General features: G+C 48.4%; 1 protein-coding gene across 10 annotated transcripts in view; it reads right to left on the bottom strand.

The window, feature by feature from the left end:
- ITPR1 (inositol 1,4,5-trisphosphate receptor type 1) overlaps positions 1 to 19,514 on the bottom strand; it is a 160,309-nt gene extending 140,795 nt beyond the window's left edge. For 6 of the 10 annotated variants that reach the window (XM_039559043.1, XM_039559044.1, XM_039559045.1 and 3 more), the window contains exons 1-3: positions 12,988 to 13,167; positions 4,824 to 4,931; positions 1,068 to 1,138 (exon numbers count right to left, since the gene is read on the bottom strand). In XM_039559043.1, the coding sequence (XP_039414977.1) occupies positions 1,068 to 1,138; positions 4,824 to 4,931; positions 12,988 to 13,013 (205 nt within the window). In that variant the 5' untranslated portion in view covers positions 13,014 to 13,167. Of the gene's footprint in view, positions 1 to 1,067; positions 1,139 to 3,441; positions 3,484 to 4,823; positions 4,932 to 12,987; positions 13,169 to 19,392 lie in introns of those variants that run through there. The other 4 variants (XM_039559038.1, XM_039559036.1, XM_039559041.1 and 1 more) reach the window with 4 other exon arrangements.
- Positions 19,515 to 21,894: the final 2,380 nt, after the last annotated feature.

Here is a 21,894-nt window from a genome sequence, read left to right as displayed (position 1 = left end):
CAGATCAGAACTGTAGAATATTTGGCAGAGTTATCCTTTGGGTAGAAGGTGCAACCCAGGGGTGAGAAAAAGAATTCAAGGTCTTTGCAAACAAAATCCCAGTTAGTGCTTCTCTTCCTGTCTGAGGCCTTTCTTGGACAAGTCAGCCCTTGCCAAACTGTGCAAAGCAGCATCCCTAATTTCTTATCACCGGGCATAAGTCTCCTGGCAGAATGAAAGCAAAGCCCAAGGTAGCTCGTATCAAATCAGGTCAGACAACAAGAGTTGTGGCAAACACTTGCTTCTTTTTGTTTTCCTCCTCCCTGAGGCAGGTTTGGTACTGGGTAATTAGAATGTGTGATAGAATGGAGAAAAAGAAATGAAATTTCCAGGGATCCTGGAATTTTGGACAGATCTGAAAGGCAAACAATTGACAACCTCAACCCCATCCCCTCACAAAGGTTTCTTATCAGTTCCTGGGTTTGGCTGGGACAGAGTTAATTTTCTTTGCAGTAGCTGGTGGAGCCACATTTTGTATTTGTGCTGGAAACTGCTGATAACACAGGGATGTTTCAGTGACTGCTGAGCAGATCTCTGCTCCTCACCTCACCTGCGAGGGCTGGGGGAGCACGAGGAGCTGGGGGGGCAGAGCCAACTCCAGGGATATCCCAGACCATAGAGCATCATGCCAGGATACAGAGCTGGGAGCGCCTGGAGTGATGGCATTTGTCTTGGCCCAACACCTGCCTGCCCATGGGAAATGAGGAATGAATTCACAAAGGCATTGTTTTGCTTTGCTTGTGTGTGAAGCTTTTCCTTCATCTACTAAACGCCTTTATCTGAACACGTGAGTCTTCTCACTCTTCCTCTCCCCCATCCCACTGGGTGGAGCTGACTCAGGTTAAAACACCACAATCCCATAGACATTCAACACACACACATTTTTCCTCATGAGCTGTCATTGGTGGAAGAAGATGGCACTAAAATATGCTACAGAAAGCACAGAGGCCAGAAATTGTTACACATCACTGCACAGAACGAAGAATCATTTCTAAGCAGAAGGGTAAGGAGCTGTCTGACCGACTTACCTCTGAATTTTTTGGGTGGGTTGTTAAGATCACCTGCTTCTGGCTGTACAACACACCGATCATCCACAAGGCTGCAAAGAAATGAGCAGTGAAGTGAGATTCCATCCCCCTGCAGCCCCCTACATCCTCGTCAACAAAACCAAAGTCGTTCACTTGCAATATTTCATCCGAGTGGCCACTTCAGCAGAAGACATTCCCCAAATGCCAGCTGATGCCAGATCTTTCTAAGAAGCATGCAGCTAGTTTTTACTGTTGCCCAGAGCTATGCCCCTGGTAGGTGGGACAATAATTAAGTCATTGCTCCTGTGTTCTGCATCGCCTTTGTGTCCCCTGCTCGAGGTGCAGACAGAACAGCCCATATTCTAGGGAGGTGACAGACAGCCTCAGGACAGGTCCTGCCTCTTGGACAGATTTGAGTCACACTACAAACATGTTTATATGAATAGAGAACAGGAAAATGTAGCAACTGTGCAAACTGGACATTGACCCTGTGACCCCTCAAGTATTAAGAAATGGCAAGAACAGTCACTGCCACAATAAAAATTGACTCCTGAGAGAAAGGAAGGCACAAATGTACCCTCCTGCTCACCAGCCAAACACAAGGTGAGTTGAGGGATTGATCCAACCTCCTCCTGTTCTACCAGGAAGCAGGGCAGTTGGACAAGTGAACCCAAGAGATTCCAAGAGGGAATGCCAGGACAGAGCTTTCTGTCCCTGCAAAACCCCCACAGGGTCAGATGAAATCCCACAGAATAAAGGGAATAGTTAAGAAGCACCTGTTCCCACTGCTCTGCCTGAGCAGCTCTGGATCAAGGTGGAAGTGTGCTTTTCCCAAACACTGCTTCCAAATTGGAAAATTGCACCTGTAAAATTGTAACCAAACACTTTGGGGGTTGATTTGGTCCTAAATGACTCAATTTGGCCCCTTATATCCAATCTGTCAAAGAGGCTTTCTACACAAACGTAGAAACTCCAAGGTCAAAGGTTTGAGAGGTCCATTCTCATGCAGAATCAACTGGAGAAAGACTGAGACCTAGAATATGAGAGTTGTTCCTGAGCAGAGCAGAGGCTGGTCACATGCAGGGAGCATCTTGAGACAACAATTAGAGAAAATCAGGAAGTGCATGAAAATTAAGAGATCAGAGAAACTAAGTGGGCTCAACAGTTCTGTGCATCTAAAGTTTGCATATGCAAACATTCAGAGTGAATTGCTTTTTCCCCATGGATTTCCTCCCTTCTCAGTACTAGATATACATAGAGGTGCTCCAACATGAACAGTATTAACATTTGAGCTGAAGCACCTGCTTCTGATGAACAAAGGGCCAAAAATATCAAGGAAAAGGGTTACTCTGATCATCCCACACAGATAATCTCAGTGCAATATATCCCTCTCATCTGAGATTAAGTTGAAAGTAAAGAGGAACTTCCCAAACTAGTAAGAAAAAAATTTGCAGGGCGAGAAATACGAAAGAGGATATATTGTACACCAGTAATCATCATGATGACAGCACTGAGTTTGGGAAACAGCAAGAGTAAGGTTCTGATTAAGCAACATGTCATAGGAATATTAAATAGGAACATTCTTCAGAGATTTAGGACAGCATTAGAATGTAGAGGGGTGTCTGCTCCTCAACCTTCAGTAACCACATAACAAGTCATTACACATCATTATGACATCAGACTGTCAAAACTCCACATGGTCTAGAGGACAATTACACCAAATCTTTCCTTTGCTGCTTTAATTTTCTCCAGGACAAAGACTAAATTAAATATGGGACAAAACTAATTCGATTACGAAGGCTTATTAAGATGATAATGCATTTCATGTTTCACATAGCAATTAGGATTTCTGGCTTAAATTAGGCTCAGAGATATGTGGCCATTATATAATGCAGTTACCTTAAAACAGCACTAAGCAAATCAAAGAGGAGGCTTGAACACTGAGGTGTCTTTAGGCCTGCCATGAGAACATCTCATCCAGCCTAGGAAATACACGTGCTTGGGGCCTGCAGTGTCCAAAAGGACTACCCATGGTGAAAAATATCTGCTCAGCAATGCCATCAGAAGCCACAGCCACTGCATACTGATCATCATGCACCGTATGGGATTCCACATGACATCACAACTTTCTACTCGGTCTGGAATTATTTACTGCCAAACTCGCTTCAGGACTGGGAAGAAAAACAATAGGCAGATGTATAGGATAATTCATGTTGCCAGTGTTCAGCAGATAGTATTTGGCCCGTCACACAGCTGATCCAGGACTGCAGAGTGCACGTGTCATATTTGACGAGGACCTGGGAAATCTGTCAAATACATTCGCCAAATACTATTCGACCAACCCTACTTACTACATCCCTTGCTTTTATCATACCTTCTTTCCTTTCTGGCAGCATCCCATATTTTCTTCTCTTTCCTATAATAGATCATGGTGCATCTTCAGTGTCTGCTTCCTTCTCTGCCCCCTTATTTTCCAGAATCCTAATAGCTAGAGGACTAAACCTACAAGTTAGTTTGGAGTCACTCAGGTGAGATTCCAGCCCATCGTTTCCTGCCAAGGCACTTACCAGGATGCTGTCTCTGTACCCTGCTTGGGAGCTCCATTTATCAGATGCATCTGGACTGTAGGCATCAAAAAATGTGCTGTGACTGTACCCACCCTGAGGCCCTTAGGGCTACTGGAAATGAGAAAGAGCAGGTTGTGCGTGGGGCCCTCGCTCAGCACATCCCCGTGTGCCGCACGCTGCTCCCGCCCTCGCGCTCCTCACACCTTTGGGAACAGGGGCAGAGGTGCTCCTGGAGCTTCTCACCCTGCAAGGGCTCCTCCCCAGGCAGCACCCAGCTCCTCTGCCAGCTCCTGATGTTTGCAGAGGTTCCTCCTCAGCAGGATCAGACATTCCCTGGCCCTCCTCAGAGCTGCGTTCCAACTTCACGGCTTTGCTCTGCCAGCTCTTCCTTTCCCCATGTGAAAAGCTACTTTTTTGGTTAATGGAGTAGCATTCACTGCTCCCTGCTCCAGAGGGGCTCTGCTCCAGAGCACCTGCTCCGTGTCCTTGTGGAAGGCAGCACAAAGGGGCTCTGTGGGAAGCACACCAGGGGCGGGAGACGGCACAGCACAGCTCCCACTGCAGCTCCAGAGCTCTGGCAAAGCAGAAGGGTCAAAACATGCTCTCCTTTGATGGGAGAAAAACAATTTTGTTTGTAGGAGAAACCTCAAATTAAACCTCAATTTAAGACCAAACTAGCTGTAGTGGTGAGTTGCTGGTATTTAAACCATTTGGCTCGGGGATTTGGTTTGGGTTTTTTTTGTTAGATACATATCTTTTTTAAACTACTTACATTGCCTATGCTACATCCTTTTGTGCAGTCAGCAGAGTGCACTGGGGTCTGTCCATCCCTGACTGGGGGAAGGGGCAGGGAGGGACAGGACGGGACACACAGATGGACACGGGACAGACAACAACATGAAAATCATTGGATTGTATTCATTCCCCCTCTCCCCACACCTTCACTTGCCAAGGTTCTTCCTCCCCACCACAGACATAAAACCACACTACAGCCATTGATACACTCTCCAGCCTCCCAAAATCTACCTTGCCATATTAACTTTAGCCCATTTTTAAATTCAGGGCCAAATCTATCCATAAAGCTCCCTTGCTTTACCCAGTATTCTCTGGGATCAGGCTCAGGAGAGGTAGCTGAGCTCTGCTAGTCCTTCTTACAGTGTTTTTAACACAAGAGAACAGCTGTTCTTACCCCAAAGTGCTAATAAATCCATTTGTTGAGCCCTCTGCATAGAGAGAACAAATATCTCCAATATGAAGGAAGCTCGACATCTTGTCAGTCATCTCTGGCTTACTGCCCCTGGAAGAAGGAATAAAACACAACATTAATCAGGCAGAATTCCTTGGTGCAGCTACACAGGAGGTTACAGCAACAGGACCCTTTGCCTTTGATTGTTTGTTTGTTTGAAAAACTGAACAAGTCTCGCAGTGGAATTTCAGGTACTAAAGAAAACCCAGCACTCCAGAGTGCTTGCTTGGAAAAATAAACCAGGGAAAAACAAGCAGCTACCGGCATCCCATTCCACGTGGGACTGTTTCACAGGCAGGCATTCGTCCCAGAGGAGCCTGCATTTCAGTCCAGCTGTACCAACCCATTCCATCCCACCTGCCAGAGGGAGAGGGGACTGCTTCAGTTTAAGGCATATTTGTGCCTAAATCACATTTCTTTGCCAGAATTAAAGGGAGGTTTAAGCATCCTTTAAAGGTTTTCCTTTGTGCTGGAATGGTGCTCCTGAGAAATTCAAAATATTGACCTGATTTATGGCAACATTTTTTTGGTCATGTCAAAATTTTGACATGACACCAGCAACCTCCTGCTTACACCTGCAGGCCCAGAACCAGAATCAGGTGAAGAGCCACTCGGTATGCCTGACAACAGATTTTGCATGTAAAAACATAAAGATTAAGATTTTTCAAAGTCAAATGCTTTATCAGGAAGCCAAATCCCTGTGAAATCAGTAATACTTCAATCCTGGGTTTAAAATAGATGGCTTAAATGTAACACTGAGAAGACAGACACAGAATGTTGCCAACTTCCACTGTATAAAGAACTTTATTTTCTCTAAAGCCTCAAGTTCAAACGACACAGGACCCACTTTTCATTTAAATATATATAGAAAAAAAGTGAGTTTCAATCAGTCACAGCAACAAAGAGACAACATGAGCCCGGATAAAAAACCCACCCGAACAGATTTCCAAAGACATCTTTTCCAAGCCCATTTACTGGTTTCCTGGAGATCCTCCCAAGCCCTGCTTTTTGATCACCAAGTTCAAAAGGCTCAACCAGCTCCTGTGCTGGAGGTTTCAAAGAGCAGGAGCACCAAGCTGCTCCTCCCAGCAAGCTGTGAGCCCTGCCAGCCAACACTGCCCAGGGCCACGCTCCCACAGATAAGGGAAAAAGGACTCAAAACACTTCCACCCTCTCTCCCCATCACACCAGAGAAGTTCTAAGTGGTTTAGGAACAGAACAACTGAGCAGCAGGAAATTCTGCTTATTCTAGAGCACAGCCCTGACTGTACAGGGATAAATATCCCTCTTCCCTGGACATTGCCTTGTTTACCAAAAGCATAAGGATCAGGTTGTTAAGCAAGGTTGGAGCTCAACAAGGACAAATTCACGGAGATCTCAAAGGTGATGTTTGCAGCTATGAAAGGGCAATAAAAACCTGAAGTTACACTTTTCTTCCGAAAAGCTCCAACCAGCTCTCCCTCCTCACTCCCAAAGGGTCCGTGCTGCTGGGAGTAACAATAACAACTTTCCTTATTACTAAGTCAAAGCACATTCTAGACATTCTATCCCTGTAAACCTGTGTCACTGGTACAACTAGAAACAAGTTCAGGAAAACCAGGAGATAACAGGCCAAGCTGATATGCAGGTAAAGGGGTCTCAGCTTCTCTGGAACCAAATCTGGGTGCACACAAAACCAAACCCTTTGGCTCCAGGTTGCTTGTTAAATGCCAAGTCCTTCAACCACTGCACGTTACACAGTCTGTTCCCATTCTTTCTTGGTAAGTGGACAGAAAAACACTGCTACCTATTTTAAGATATATGCCACGAAACATGCAGAAATAAGCAGAGTGACTGAATTAGCAGCACTGGAAATGTAACTTTCCCCATTTCCTGACTTGGATGTTAAACTACCAATGTCAGACTAAAAAATTTTCATCCCTCAAAATTAAGGTCAGCCCTGAATTAATGCAGCCCAAAGCAAAAGCTGTTTAAGCCAACAAAAATCATAGGTACTTCCAAATTAATCCTTTCTACAATGGCATTAAGGTTTCCTTTCCAGGCCGTGAGGGGGATTACTTTTTCCTTTGGGAGAGGCAGATGGAGGCAGATGTTCACCACAGCTGTTCCCAAGGGAATGTGAAGGTCAAGATTATTGACTTCCATTAGAGATTTTTTTCTTGGCCAAAAAAAAAAAAAATCTCAGACCACTGCCCAAAACCAGCCTTAGGGATGGACAAGCAAATTCCTGCATCACTTTTCAGGATACAGCCTCAATTTTCTTACATTTTCTTCACTGAGGAAGACTCCAACATACCACGATACTGTAACCCTGACATATCACGACAGTGCAAACCCCTAGAAAAAGCTCTTCCACAATTTATTGACAATTCCACTGATAAAATGCTTATCAGCTTTACCCATAACCATCACAGAGTTCTGGACAGCAGAAAGGTTGTGTGAAGCCTGGCAGCAGTTCAGTGAATTGAGCCGCTGCGCTCTTCTCCAGACCCCTCTCACAATTTCTGGGCAAGCTTGCAAAGTCCTCACTGCAGAGCTGGGTTTGGGGTGCAGCCTGGAATTCCAGCCTCTCCTGCTCCCAACCAGGAGAGCTGTGCTCCTCACACCTCCTGCTGTCACCAGCTCTGCTGGAGCTGGGTCTTCCAAAGGGCTGATCTGGCTACAATAACCTTGTTTCCCAAGGCTTAGGCAAGGATTAATCATCATCTGAGTCCTCACTCCCCCTTCTCTTGTATTTCTGAACACTGTTCTAACACCCATCAGTGTGATGTCATCTGCAACATACCAGGAGATGCTCCACCACCTCGGGAAGCAGGGAGCCAATTCCCACTGGGGTGAGCCTCTCATAAAATCCTGATTTATCCTAAGGCTTCCCCACAGTCAAAATGAACACTGTCTACATCCATTCTTTAATAGCCAAATAGCCCAAGCCAGTCCCCCTGACACTTCTCCTTAGAAATGCTGCTGCTTTGCTGGGCCAGGGCTCAGGAACAGGCTGGAGTGGCAGATGGAGAGGGGGGCTCAGTGACCCCACAGGCCTCCCCACGCGCAAGGGAAGAGAATCATAGCTACACTGATTTAGCTTCAAAGCTTTTTACGGTCTCCTCACAAGGGACTAACAAAATTACTCCAGTTATTGGCACCAAGCACTAAATAATCAGCCACCTCAAATGTAGTATTTTCTACCCTTGACAATTGGGAAATGTGAAGCAAAAAGTGGAACTGGAAAGTTTTCAGGAGCAAAGTTCCCAGGTACCCAGTTTGAGAACCTTTTTCTAAAAGACGCTGTCAACAACAGCAGACCACACTAATCCTCCCAAAATCAGACCTCTGTGGGGATCATTTTTGATTATTTTCTTCAGCAGGACAAGCCAGAAGCAGAGGCAGTAAAAATCAGTAAGCTGTGGCGCATTTATCCCAAGTTCACAGCCCAGGGAGACCACAGGGACTGAGAGAACAGGTTTGCTCCTGGATACATCAGTCAGAGCATCTGGGCACGTCCCCCTGGCTGTAGAGGGGACACTTCCCTCCACAAGGCACTGACCACAGACAGGAGATGACCATCAGGAGTCCCTGGAAGTGCAGGACAGGAGGATTCTCACACCCTCCCTGTACCTGGCTCTCACGGGTACAGCACAATCACATGGCTCAAAAAGCAATTGTGCTCCATAGACAAATACAACCATTACCCCACTATTTATTTATTTTGGATATGCCAGTGCCAAGAGCAATTGATTTGTACTAGAGGAGGGGACGGCTCTAAGAGAGCATTTGCAGCTATTCTGTGCATAATCCCAGTTTTAATGGCACTGTCCCAGCCTTGCAAGAGGGGAGTCCTGCCGGAAATTCACCCTGTTCCAGCCGAAACACGGCAGTGTTACCCAGGGAGCATTGTCCTCCTCTTCCCCTTAAACACTGCAGGAAAACAAGATTCCCTCTAGGTAAACTCATTTTAAAAAAATCAAAGATGAAGCACTGATAAGCACAGCAATATCTAGCAAAAATGAAGTCAGGTTTCTCCAAGCAGCTTCACTCAGGTGGCAGCAATGTCGACAGCAGCAACCCAAGCTTTAAAAATAATGCTCTTCTCCCACTAAGCTGAAGGGTCTAATTTTAACAGACAGAAGGACTTGCCAGACTACAAAAGAAACGTGAACTAAAAGTGGACTGTACATTGAGAAGTTAACTATATCTGCCCATAGACATCAAAAAATTCCTGGGAGATGAACATATCCTACAGTATTTTTTTAAGCCCTGAAAGCCTGAACTTTTATAATTACGTTGGTGACTATTTCCTCATGTCTATATAAAAGTGACTGTCTGAATATGTTTTGTATACAGTTTATCTGCACAGGAGAATAAAATCAAGTCTCTGTTAAAGAAACTGACCAAGAATAAATAAACAAACATAGAAATCTGATTAATTGCATCTGAATTTCAAGAAACTGCCCCACAAGTTATTTTGCCAGTCTTTACTCTGTGCGGCTGGATCTGAACATGCATTAGCTAAACCCAGGCAGAGAATTAAACCCAGGAAAAACTGCTATTCAGCTCAGGAGTTTCAGGACTTCCCCCTCCTGCCCTGGTGAGCACAAATCTGCACCACAGCATCACGAGTTTGATGTTCTGTCTGAACAGAAAGTGACAACTCCAGGGTTCAGTTCTGATTATTTCTTAGTACAGATTATCTTGTGTGTATCTTCAGAACCAGATGCTTTTCCTACAGCAAAAAGGACTGAACAGAACCAGTTCTGAAGCAAAGAAAGGGTTTGTACAAGCCCTTGACCACGGTTTGTCCCCAAACCCAAGGAGAAGCTCTGCAGACCCAGAACAGTTCCCACCAGCTCTCAGGACCCTGTTGTATTTTAGGGCACAAGCAGAGCATACACTCAGCCTAATGGCCTTGAATAAACCAGGATAATCTAAATAGAGTCCCTGAAATTCAATCCTTTTTCTCGTGAAAACACATTTCATACCAGCAGTTAAAGCAGGATTAACAGTGAAAACACTGCGAAATCAAACTGACTGCTCAGTATCAAATACCTTAATGAGGCTGCTGCCTTTTCAAACTCTCAGAATGGGAAATGCAAATGCTTTGTAAACATTTCACGATAATTTCTCCCATCACTCATCTCCCTCCCGATGCTGCTAGGAAAAGCAGGTTTCAAGAGCGACGCTGCAAGTTTGCTTTCCTTGAAGAGCCGAGTCAAGGCCCCTTTTGAAGTCCCTCCTCACGGGGACTGTTGGTGACAACATCCCTGCACTGTGTCATTCCTCATCTCAAGCATTTGTGAAAAGGCTTTTTCAAAGAATCTGAAGCTATTTCCCTGGTTTCATGTCTCACACGTCTGCTTTGCGTGGGATTTTAATTCTTTACCCTGCAACTGCAAATCCTATTTTCAAAATAAACAAGCCCAAATGTGTCTTATTGCCGACTGTTTGAATCCCAGCAACTGGGACACAAATTACTGTATCTTTCTAAGATGGTTCTAAGGATGTTTGTTTAGAGCAAAAAAAAGCTCCTTGCTGTACCCTGCAGTCCCAGGATGCACTCAGGTCTCTCCTGGCAGATTTTCACTGTGGTTTAGTGCTCAATTCAATAAACACTGACAATTTTATACATACTGGTACCAAAACTGGAGCAGCACTTTATCAATGTCTTTTCCACTATCTTAGTTGTTTAGGAATAGAATCTCAAGCCATACTTAAGTGTTTCAATTTCATTACTGCCAACAGGAAACTCCAGAGTGGAAGTTTAATTTTGTTTCACTTTTTGACAGAAACAAGACCAGAGTTTAAGGGTAGAGAGACAACAAAGAAGCAAACACAAAGAACTGCTTAAAGGCATAAGCAGAATCGTCCAGAAATTAACAGATCTGAGAACCCCCAAGACCAGGTAAGTCTGTGTTTGAATTAAATGGAATTGGGTCATTAATACTGGTAAATTAGGCCAAGCAAGTTAACATTTTTTAAATGCAACCAAACCCTGTATTACAGTGAAAGACCAGTGCTTAAATAATCTGATACATCCAAATTTTACAAGATTACTTGGCTGAAAGTTTGGCCCTACAGACTAACCAAGATTTCACGTGGTTTTTTGGATAACACCCACAGTGCATTCATTCTCTATCTATTTTCACGGGTGCAGCTAACTTGAAAATCTGAACCCAAACCTGATGTTTCTCATTCTTATTTCAGTAAAAGAAATGAAGGTTTCCTCCCTGAGGACACTGAGAAAAATTCCTAAGAATCCCATTAAAGCAGCTGAAGAAGGGAGGAAGTGCTTTATTTAAAAGATCACCCAGTGAATAATCACTGTGCTGGGGCTGAGGACGGAGCTCCGTCATCTGCCAAGCTTCTGACTTAGCAAATCTAAAAGGAGCTCTTTGCACTCGCCAGGGAAAGGCAAATAAAGGGATTTTGGGATATGGAGCAGGCCATGTCCTGAACTCTGGGATCCTCACACACCTGCAGTGGGACACAGCTCAGGCACAGCACTGGGAGGGTTCAGCACCACTCATTTTATGCACATGGAGTTCCATTTCAGAGATTACACATTAAAAAAAACCCCAAAACTATCAGTGCAGTACATTTATCTACCACAGGATCTTGTTTTCCCCTCAGCTGCAACCTTTCATGTCCAGGAGACTGCTATCTGCCACACATGGGTGGCTGATGAACCGTTAGATTAAGGAGGAGAAATGAACTTTCTCAGACAAAGTATTTTTCCTCCTGATGCTTAAAACACAGCAGATTTTTCTCCAGTTTCCAGGCTGAGCAGGCAAGATGGAGGCTGGGGAAGAGGGGAAGGAGGGAGCAGCACAGCACGGTGACTTTCTCAAGGACATGCAGCAGGTCAGACTCTGAGGCCGGATCTGAATCCAGGTCTCCCGAATCCCCATCCACCAGCCCACACTCCCCTCTGCTCCCAGGAGGGAGATCAGTCTCACTGCACATCTAACCAAGCACACGCTCCCCCTTTCTCTAAAAATAAGTAGGAAGAGGAGCGTAAATTCACACAGCAAGATGATGGCCAAGTTAATTACATTCTATTCATGCTATGTGCCCCTTCACAGATAAATAGATTCTTTTTATCATATCACTGACAAACTTACTCAGAAGTTACTATTTCATAGGTGCAGCAGCAGTTTAAGAAAACAGATAAAGTAACTCATTTTGGTAACTTTAACCTCAATAAAACCTCAGCACAGGAAAGCCAACGTGCACAATGTCCTTTTCTCCCTAGAAAGGGTGCCTGCATTTTTTTTTTTCAATTATTTTCCCAGTGCAACCAGACAAGCTAGTTACAGGAAATTCAGGTTAGAAGCATAGAAGCTACACTCTGACAGCAATCCCTTACACAGCAGCCATTGACTGAGGTAAGAAACACGACTGACAGATCCTATTGACAGGCATCTGCAGACAGCTGGAAAAAGAAAATCAATTAGAGACACACTGTCAGGGGAAAAATATCATATTTTTGTTCCAAACCAAGTACAACCTGACAGCATCTTTTTAATTCCATTAAAAGTAAGGAGCACTTACTGAAGCTGATACTTCCTGAAGTCTATCCTTGCTGACTCCAGCCCTGCTGGGAGGAGGCAGCCTGGACGTCAGCCTCTGGACGAGGCCCCTATGAGCACACAATGTTTTCCAGCATATTTCTATCAGGAGAGAGCTGGAACATGCCAAAAGGACCAGGACAACCAATGTCATGGGGAAACAGAGCAAGCTTGGTTTATTACACCAACTGGAGTTCGGCCAAGGAGCAAAGATGGCCAGGGAAGAAGAGGGTATGGAACAGTCCCAATGCCACTTGGCGTGTCAGGGAAGAAGAGGGTACGGAACAGTCCCAATGTCACTTGGCGTGGCCAGGTACCTCCTGAGGGTTCAGCACAGCAGGGGCTGGTTCCTACAGCCCGCTCCCCACATCGACCCGCCACGCTGCCTTCCTCGCACTCCTTAGCAAACGCGACACTCCCTAAACTCAGCAGCGCAGTTTCCTCGCCTGTCCCCCTGAGCAGCCTCCGTCCCCCAGCAGCCGCTCGCTCTCTGTGTCCCCACTGCCCAGCACCTTCCCCTCCACGTCCCCTCTCCAGCACCGCACCTCGGCGGGGGCTCCCTCTCCTCCATGGTGCTGCTGCTGTCGGTCTCCAGGGCTGGGCTTTGCAGGGCGTCCCCCGGCACGCTCGGGTCCCCACTGGCAGTGAAGCCAACGCTTCTCTCCGCTAGCGAGCCCCTGCAGGCTCCGAGGGCTCGTCCGTGCACCCGAGGCAGGACCCTCCCGTGGGTGCGCTCGCCGCTCGTCCCTCCCGGACACCTCCGCAGGCTCCCGGCTCTCTGGATAAAACCTCAGCGCCCAGGACAACCAGCCCAAGAGGAGGAGCCACTGCCAGCACATGATGAGCACGTGTGGAGAGCCACTGGTGGCCAGGGGACCTACTTTGAGCTCTGCTGAGCTGAAAAGCCCTGATGGGCTGGGCTCCTTTACAGATGAAGGCTCCAGTTCCCAGACTGACTTTTACCTGTTGGCCTCCCAACTGTAATTTTCTAGAAGGCAAAGGTTCAAAATACTGAACCACCCACGAGCATTAGCATCTGAATCTATTAAACACTTAAGAGAGGAGCAGCCAAGGATTGCAGAGTTATTTTAATCAGAAGTTTCCAATTAACCCTTCAGATCAAGCACCATCAGCCAGCCGAGGTTGGTGTTGCATCTGTGGCCATGTGTTTCTCCTTGGAGTGGGATGCAGATGGGACATAGCTGGACTGCAAACAAAGCTTTTTTCTTCACAACTTCTTGGCAGATTCCTGAATTTCTGAAGAAGTGGACAGGATGGGCCAAGGCACAAGAGAAATGTTTATACAAGCTTCATGCAAAACTGCTACTAAACAATTCCATAAAATCAAAAACAAAGTACAGCCCTTGGGCAGCAGCAATTTTTTGGCCTTCTATGATCAGAGATGTCTTCCATGTGCATTCTCAGAGGTTATCATCTTCTGACCACAGACATCATGCACCAGGCAGGATGAGGAGAGAATGAACTGCCTGTGTCCATCATGACATTGGGTTCAATCATCCAAGCCTCTTCCCTTAGAGCTCAGCATCACATTACTCCAAAAGCAGAGCATTACCTGACATCCTACCCCAGAAACATCTGGCATTTCCACTTCTCACAGCTATTCCCCCTCCTTTGATCACCTGTGCAGCCAAATGGTCACAGACTGACTTGGCTTGAAAGGGACCTGAAAGATCATCTCGTTCCAGCCCCTGCCATGGGCAGGGACACCTTCCACTAGAGCAGATTGCTCCAAACCCTGTCCAACCTGGCCTTGGACACTTCCAGGAAAGATTATCAGTGAGATATGAACACTCAGCTTCCTGTACCACTCCTCCTCGTGTTGGCGTTCTGGCACGTGAGGATGCAGTTATATTGCCACAAGCCACAAATAACACAGACGTCCATGCACACTTCCAACCCATTTTTCTCTCCAGAGGGTTAACTTGCTCAGATATGAACTGACATTTTATTCTCCATAGAACACTGCTAGGAAGTTCTGATCCAAGTTTTGACAAGCTTAACCAAAACCACAAGTATGAAAATGAAACTCCTCTGAGTTCAGAATCCACAGCTGAATGTTGCAGCTTTCCTCGCCTGAATTACAGTTCCTGTAGTTTCCATTTCATCCTCATCTTTTTCACAGAATAGAATCCCAGAGAGAACCTTGGGTTGGAGAGAACCTTGAAAATCATCTCATTGCACCCCTTGCCACAGGTAGGGACACCTTCCACTATCCCAGGTTGCTCCAAGCCTCATCCAACCTGGCCTTGGATACTCTCAGGGATGTGGCAACCACAGCTTCTCAGAGCAAACCTGATCCCATAAACCACAACTGCCCTGAAGATCTGGAAATGTACTTTCTCAACAGGTACAGCACAAGCAAGAGCTACGTGAGGAACCTCTGGATGCCTCTGCCAATCTAACAAGTAGTTGCAGCACCCTGGAAAGAGGGCTCCACCTCCATCCACTGCCTGCCCATGCCAAGGCAGAGAACCAGGCAGTAATTGCTGTAGTGCTATTGTAGTGTCCATGGGGAGCAGAAATTAGACAGGAATATCGAGCCGGATCAAAACTCGTGCAGTTTTGGCATCCTGCCTCCTGCAGCAGCCTCCAGGAGAGGCTCGGCGGAAGAGCACAGGAATCATTTGGAACAGCATGGACACAGCCAGCATCCGGCCCCACAGCACAGGGATACTCTGTGCTGGCTCTTCCAGTCTGGACCTTTACAACACCCCATAAAGCAGCACCCATCCCCAGCCAGCACAGGCCACCAGATCAAACTGGGCAGCTTTTGACTCCCCTTGTGCATTACCACACACAAACAGCACAAAAAAAGGCTCCAGGCCACCCAAGCATCTTCAGTTTCTGTTGCTATCTTAGTGGAGGAAAGTAATTTGGGACATACTGTAATGCAGATTTTTAGGAATCAGGATTTACACCACAGCCTCATTGTGACAGAGATGTTACATTTACATAACTTTCTAGCAGCACATGATTTTCCACCTCTAAACCCTCTGGTCTCCATAAGCTGCTTTGGTGAGGCCGCCTTCCCTCACACTCACCCACGGGCGAGCCAGCAGCTCGTCTACCAGCTACTACAGAGCCACTACCCTCATCCCACCTCCCACGGGAGCCTGAGATTCCTCCTGGCTTTAAGACAATCCTACAACTACAACTATCTTGTATTTATGGGGTAATAATGTCTCAAAGACTCCCAGCACACTTTGCAACTTGACACATCAGGTATTCCAAAGGAGCTGGCTGTGCACTGAGGAATCACTACAGCCAACAAACCAGCCAGAATCACAGGAGTATGGAAGTTGGAAAAGACCTCCCAGGAGTCCAACTGATACCACTGTACCCACTAAACTGTGTCAGGAGGAGCCACATCTGCTCAATCTTTGTACATCTCCAGGGATGGGAACTCTAACACCTCTCTGGACAGCCCATTTCAGTGCTTGGCTACTCTTTCAATTGAAGTGACTTTTCCTCATATTTAACCTGAGCCTCCCCTGGCCCAGCCTGAGGCCTTCCCTCTCCTCCTGTCCCTGTTCCCTGGCAGCAGAGCTCGACCCCCCCGGCTGCCCCCTCCTGTCAGGGACTTGTGCAGAGCCACAAGGTCCCCCCTGAGCCTCCTTTGCTCCAGCCTGAGCCCCTTTCCAGCTCCCTCAGCTGCTCCTGGGGCTCCAGCCCCTTCCCAGCTCCGTTCCCTGCCCTGGACACGCTCCAGCCCCTCAATGTTTTTCTTGCACTGCCCCCAAGACTGGAGGTGCCCCAGCAGTGCCCAGTACAGGGGACAGGCACTGCCCTGGTCTTGATGCCACACCAGTGCTGGGACAGCTGAGGTGCCATTGGTCTCTTGCCCACCTGGGCACAAACAAGTCCGGGTGGCCAAGAGCAGCTACACCTGCTCCAAGAGCTCATCAGAACAAGCAACACCTGCTCTTCTGTTGGCTTCAATTCAAGAGCAGGTACCAGACAAGGGCTCAAGATATCTGGGATCTGCTTTAATCCTGCTTGACAGCACTGAACAAGGAGTTCCACCTCAATACTGTCCATTGCAGCAATTTACCAGGAGCGACCAGCTCACCCTACAAGAAGCAGCCAAAGTGAGCTTCTGCTTTCCGAATGGACTTCTGGACTACCCCAATTTGACCAGCTCCTGGGACTGTTCCCTTCCCTCTGGCATGCACACAGTACTGGAGGAGCTGGAACCCCAAAATTCACCCCAAACCTGCCACTCCTGCAGGTGCCTGGCCCTGTTCTCATGCCGCCACGCTGTCAGGGACATTCAGCACTGTCTTTTGCAAGAAGAGTTACTACAAAATCAGACCAAGACCTCACACCACCCAGCAGCAGGACATGCTGGTTTGCAAGTCTCACTCTAAGCTGCAATGGCCTCACTTGTGAGCCACCAGGACTTGAGATTATTTTTTCACTTTAACTCAATTCATGCACTTTCTAGACTATGCCACACCAAAACAGGTTTGTTGAGGGAACACGAGAGGATTGATGGTGCTGTGGATAAGATCATGTTACAGAACCACTGAAGCTAGAAAAGACTTCCAGCATCATCAAGTCCAAGCTGTGCCTGATCCCCACCTGATCCCCAGCCCAGAGCAGCCACATCCTAGCATTCCTTGGACACCTCCAGGGATGGGGACTCCACCACCTCCCTGGGCAGCCCATTCCAATGCCTGACAGCCCTTTCAGTGAAGAATTCCTCCTGAAATTACACTTCCCATTTATAAACAGAGATCACAACTGTCCCTTACACCCCCTCTGTCCTGCTCATCAGTCCCAGGACAGCTCCATTCATCCCAACCTGCAGCTCCACCAACCATCACCAAAGAAACACACCCAATGCTCCCCCCACTCCTGTGCTCTTAACTAAGGCCTCTTCCACCCTCCAACAATGGTGTTCAGGATTAGCACATCTCATAAAAATACACCATTTCCCCGAGCTAAGCTCCACCCCACGATTGCAAAGGCAAACCAAAGTTACTCTTGTTTGTTTACTTCCTAATTTATGAAACCCTGTAAGAGGAAACTATTTTCAAGGCTTAATCAACACTACAAAACAAGCAGATGGGGGAAAAAAACCCTCATCTAAGCAAACACTTTAATCTTGGGGAAATAAGGTATTTTAATAAGAAAAACCCCTATTATTGACAAACAAGAGGCAGCTTAAAGAAAACATTAGAAATAATCAGCTCAGCATCAGCTTGTTTTGAAACACATTGGCACTGTGGTTTTATTTTCACAGTGAATCCTTCTTCTGCTTTAGGCACACTGAGCACTACACCTTCACACCAGTTCGAGCTGCTGGGTCCCACAGTGGTCAACTTTCACGTTTGTTTCACCAAGTGTCCTGTCACACCTGAATTTCTGGCCTGATGGATGCCACCAGCTTTCTCCACTCACTGAACAGCCAGTGCTGGGCAGCCAAGCTCTGCTCCAGCCATGACACCCAGCAATGCTGTTACTGTGTCAGGCACTTACACCAGCAAAACCACCGGGCATTTAGAACCTGGAATACTTGCTGTGCGCGGAAATTGGCATAAATGAAGGTACAGAAAATAAGCCAACAAAAAATCCAGTGCCTGGTAGCCCATTAACTTGGCCACAGAGGAACCACTGAGGGAAAGGAAGGGATATTGGCCTCACATGGCATCCCACACTCACACAGCTGAACCCTGCAAGGAAAACAGCTTCACCATGGGCCTCTGGCCTGGGCTGTGAGTCAGTCAATGCCCTGGCTCAACAGGTCTGGAAGTCCTGGGATACCAGGCAAATTTCCGAGCACAGGAAAAGAACTGCAAAGGCAAATAGTAAACACACTTTAAGAAATAAAACATGCACAGGTACTGATGCTCATTAATAAATAAAACCAACGGCTCCCACACACACTACTCCCCGCACGATTCACGGTCACTAAATCTTCATCAGGCAAAGATCTGGATTGTATTAGCCGCGTTCTCCCTTCCTGATTTGTGAGCAGCAGGACCACAGCCCAATCCATCCGTGGCTGAGCAGGCACAGAACCGCTACACAGCAATAAATTCAACTCAAACCTTTCACCTGTTGAAGTCTTTTTAGACAAACTCCTGGGGGCCAGAGCGGACTCACCTGGGGTAGGGAGGGGAAAGGCCGAGCCAGCCGCAGCTGTTCCCGCTGCATGGAGCCCACTGTCCCCAGCAGCTCCGGGGAAAAGCCCCCGGAGCCCCGCACAGCAACAGGCACAGGGAACCCGTGCCCAGCCGGGGCAGCGCCAGTCCCAAACAACCCGCAGGACTCGAGCGCTCGGCATGAAGACGTAAAGCCGCTCGGGATTATGGCACATCCCACGTACATGGACGGGGAATGCACATGTGCCCCCACCCCTTCCCCCGCTGAAGTCCAGTTATTGTAGTCCAGGAAACAGCCAAATATTTGGCCTGTCAGGCCAGTCACCGGGACCCTCCGAAACATCCACCCACAGCTGCCCGATTTTTGACCATTTAAGAGGAAGATCGCCCATAGCCAAGTCCCCATCGGCGCTCACAAGTGTTTACATAACGCGGAACATCCCTCGCAGCTGAGCCCCGAGTACGGGGGCAAAAACACAGGGAAAGTTGGAGCGGACGCGCAGCTCCGCTGCCGAGCCCGCAGTGGTCCAGGGGACGGGACCCCGGTCCGGCAGCGCTGCGGGACCCGCCGGGACGGCGGAGGGGTCCCTGCCCGGTCCTGGGAGGGCTGCGGCGGCCGGGCATCCCCGCCGAGCAGCGGAATGCATCCCTGCACAGCAGCGGGCTGCATTCCCGGGTTCCCCGCCTAGCAACGGGCTGCATCCCCCGGGCATCCCCGCCCAGCACCAGGCTGCATCCCTCGGGCTGCGGGACAGGGCTGCCCTGGCGGCCACTCACCGCCTTCCTCCCTCCCCAGCCGTGCCCGCTCTCTCCCGGCCGTACCTGGCTGCGGAGGCGCGGGGCGGGTTATGGGCGGCTCGGTAGCCCCATTCCGGCGGCGCTCCCGGTCCCGCTCCCGGAGGCTGCGCCCGCCGCCGGCTCAGCTGCGCGTCCACATGGTCACTGCGCTCCGCGCCCGCCGCCGCGCCTTAAATAACCCATGAGGCACGCTGGGTAACCGAGTCCTGCCGCCGCCGCGCCGCCGCGGGGGGGCGTCCCGCAGGACTACAACTCCCAGCGTGCCCCGCGCGGCGCTTCTGGCAGGGGGCCGCGGAGACCCGCGGAGACCCGCGGGTCCGTGCGGTCAGTGATGGGGGTGAACCCCCCGGTCCGTGCGGTCGGGGATGGGGGTGAACCCCCGGAATGGGGACGCGGTTGTGTTTTGGTCCGGGGGGCTCCGCACAGAGCCCTAGAGTGGGCGGGGGGCGAGCGTACAGGGGTACCGGGCACAGAGGCTGCGGGGAAACCAGCCAGGGAGAGTAAACACTGAATAAACACTGAGTAAACCAGGTGTCAGTCCGACTTGGGGAGCGCAGAATGGCCGGGAGGTGACGGCTGAGGTGGGCACCTGCTGGCACGGGTGCTGTCACCTGTGCCGTGACTCAGGTGCGAGCCCTTGGCTGAGCAGGGTCACGGCTGTTCTGCAGGAAACGGCTCCAGACTCTGGAAACAGCGAGTGTCTCTGGGGTTCCTCTTCACTAAAATTATGGCACGGGGGTATCACTAATGCGGCATCACAACTTCAGACAGAATGACCAGCAGCACATATAAAACAGTAATATTTCCTTTATTTATTGTATTATGCAATTATTTGTCCTTAAATATTAGCCAAGGTTATTTCCCACAGTTACACCCTAATTTTCCTGCCCTCTGTGGCTGGCTGGCAGCACCCAGAGACGTGCAGAGGTGGATGCAGTGTTTGCCTGCGGAACAACTGTATCGCTTTAACTGGGATTTAGGTGAAGGAAACACTTCCCTCTGCTCACTCCCACCCACACCCACCTGCTGCCGTGGGTAACACACAGGAATGGTGCCCAGCTCCTTGCTTGTTTCCCTCTCTAAAGCAGCAGGATAACGCTGATGAATGGGAACAAGCCCAGATTAGCCAGTGTTTCAAATCAACGTAACCTCTCTCTGCACTGGTTCTCCATTAAAAATAACTCCAGAGGAGTTGTAGTTGTGACTCTGGAGCAAGGGTATGCAGAAGCTGAAGCCCGTGACTCAGGAACTGAAGCGAAGGTCAGAGAACAGGGTTTTATGGGTTTCTTACATGGCTGCAATACTACAAACCATTACTCATCAGGAATTTGGCAGAGCAGTGGTGCCTAATATCATTAGATAATCCTAATGAATTCTTGTGTAATCAAATCTAATCTCTGGATGGGTTCAGCAGGCGGAGGCTGTGAGTGGCTGCAGTGGCTCCAAGGCAGTGACAGAAGGGCTGTCACCAGAGCCAGGGGCAGAGCTTTGCCTGCTGAGCACCTTGAGCAGCTCTGCAAACAGCGTGCCTTGAAACAGCTCCAGCACTGAGGGATAACTCTGAGCAGCAGCAGTGGGGGAGAACACGGGAACAGGCTGCCCAGGGAGGGCGTGGAGGCTCCCCCTCTGGAGACATTCCTCTCCCAAACGCCAAATACCAAAGGCCACATTTTCTCTTACGGACTACGTTTATGATTCTGGGTCTTGGTCAATTCTTCAAGGGCTGAGGAGCTTATAGAATCCCAGAATGGTTTGAGTTGCTCCAAACCTGGCCAGTTGTATCCAGCCTGGTCTTGGGCACTTCCAGGAATGGGGCAGGCACAGCTTCTCTCTCTAGGCAACCTGTGCCAGAGCCTCCCCACCTTCCCAGGGAACAATTTCTTCCTAATATCCAATCTAAAGCTATTCTCAGTCAGTTGGAATCCATTCCCCCTTGTCCTGTCATTACATGCACTTGCTACTGATGGCCCCTCACCAACTTTTGGGCCTTCAGCCAAAAATACTGACCAAGCTCTGTGAAGAATGTGCTCGGTTTGGGTGCTGGCAAAGACAAGAGAATCCTGAAAGTTTCCAATGGAGGAAAACGTTTCCATTTGTCTTTAGGAACTTGCTCTGGGATGCTGCTGCAGGCAGCGAGTTCATAGGGTTCCTATAATCTTACAGCTCTAAGAAGAGGTAAATAATTAGGGCAGTGGAAGAGGTCACTTTGGGAAGTACCAGAGCTATTCCCTTAAAGGAACTTTCCCTGACAATGGGAACTACAGCAGGCAGCCCTGAGATGGGAAGAGAGTCCTGTTCACTCAGTAGCAAATGAGGGCTGGGCTTGGAGCCCACACACCCCCAGAGGGTCGAGGGAATGAACTCAAGAATTCAGAGAGGAAGTAGTGAAAAAACACGACGTGGTAGGTATTGCTTCAGCCCTGGGAGCTATAATATGAGAGTTTGGCCCAATTTCACATGCAGTTTCAGTCACAGGAAAACAACTTGTGAGGGATTTTTATTTTTTTTTGCTATTGGAGTACTTTG

This window comes from Corvus cornix, chromosome 12 (assembly GCF_000738735.6).
Source record: "Corvus cornix cornix isolate S_Up_H32 chromosome 12, ASM73873v5, whole genome shotgun sequence".
In the NCBI taxonomy this organism is placed as follows: domain Eukaryota; kingdom Metazoa; phylum Chordata; class Aves; order Passeriformes; family Corvidae; genus Corvus; species Corvus cornix.
The sequence above is the reverse complement of the archived record's forward strand: the minus strand, read 5'-3'. Positions and strand labels throughout refer to the sequence as shown.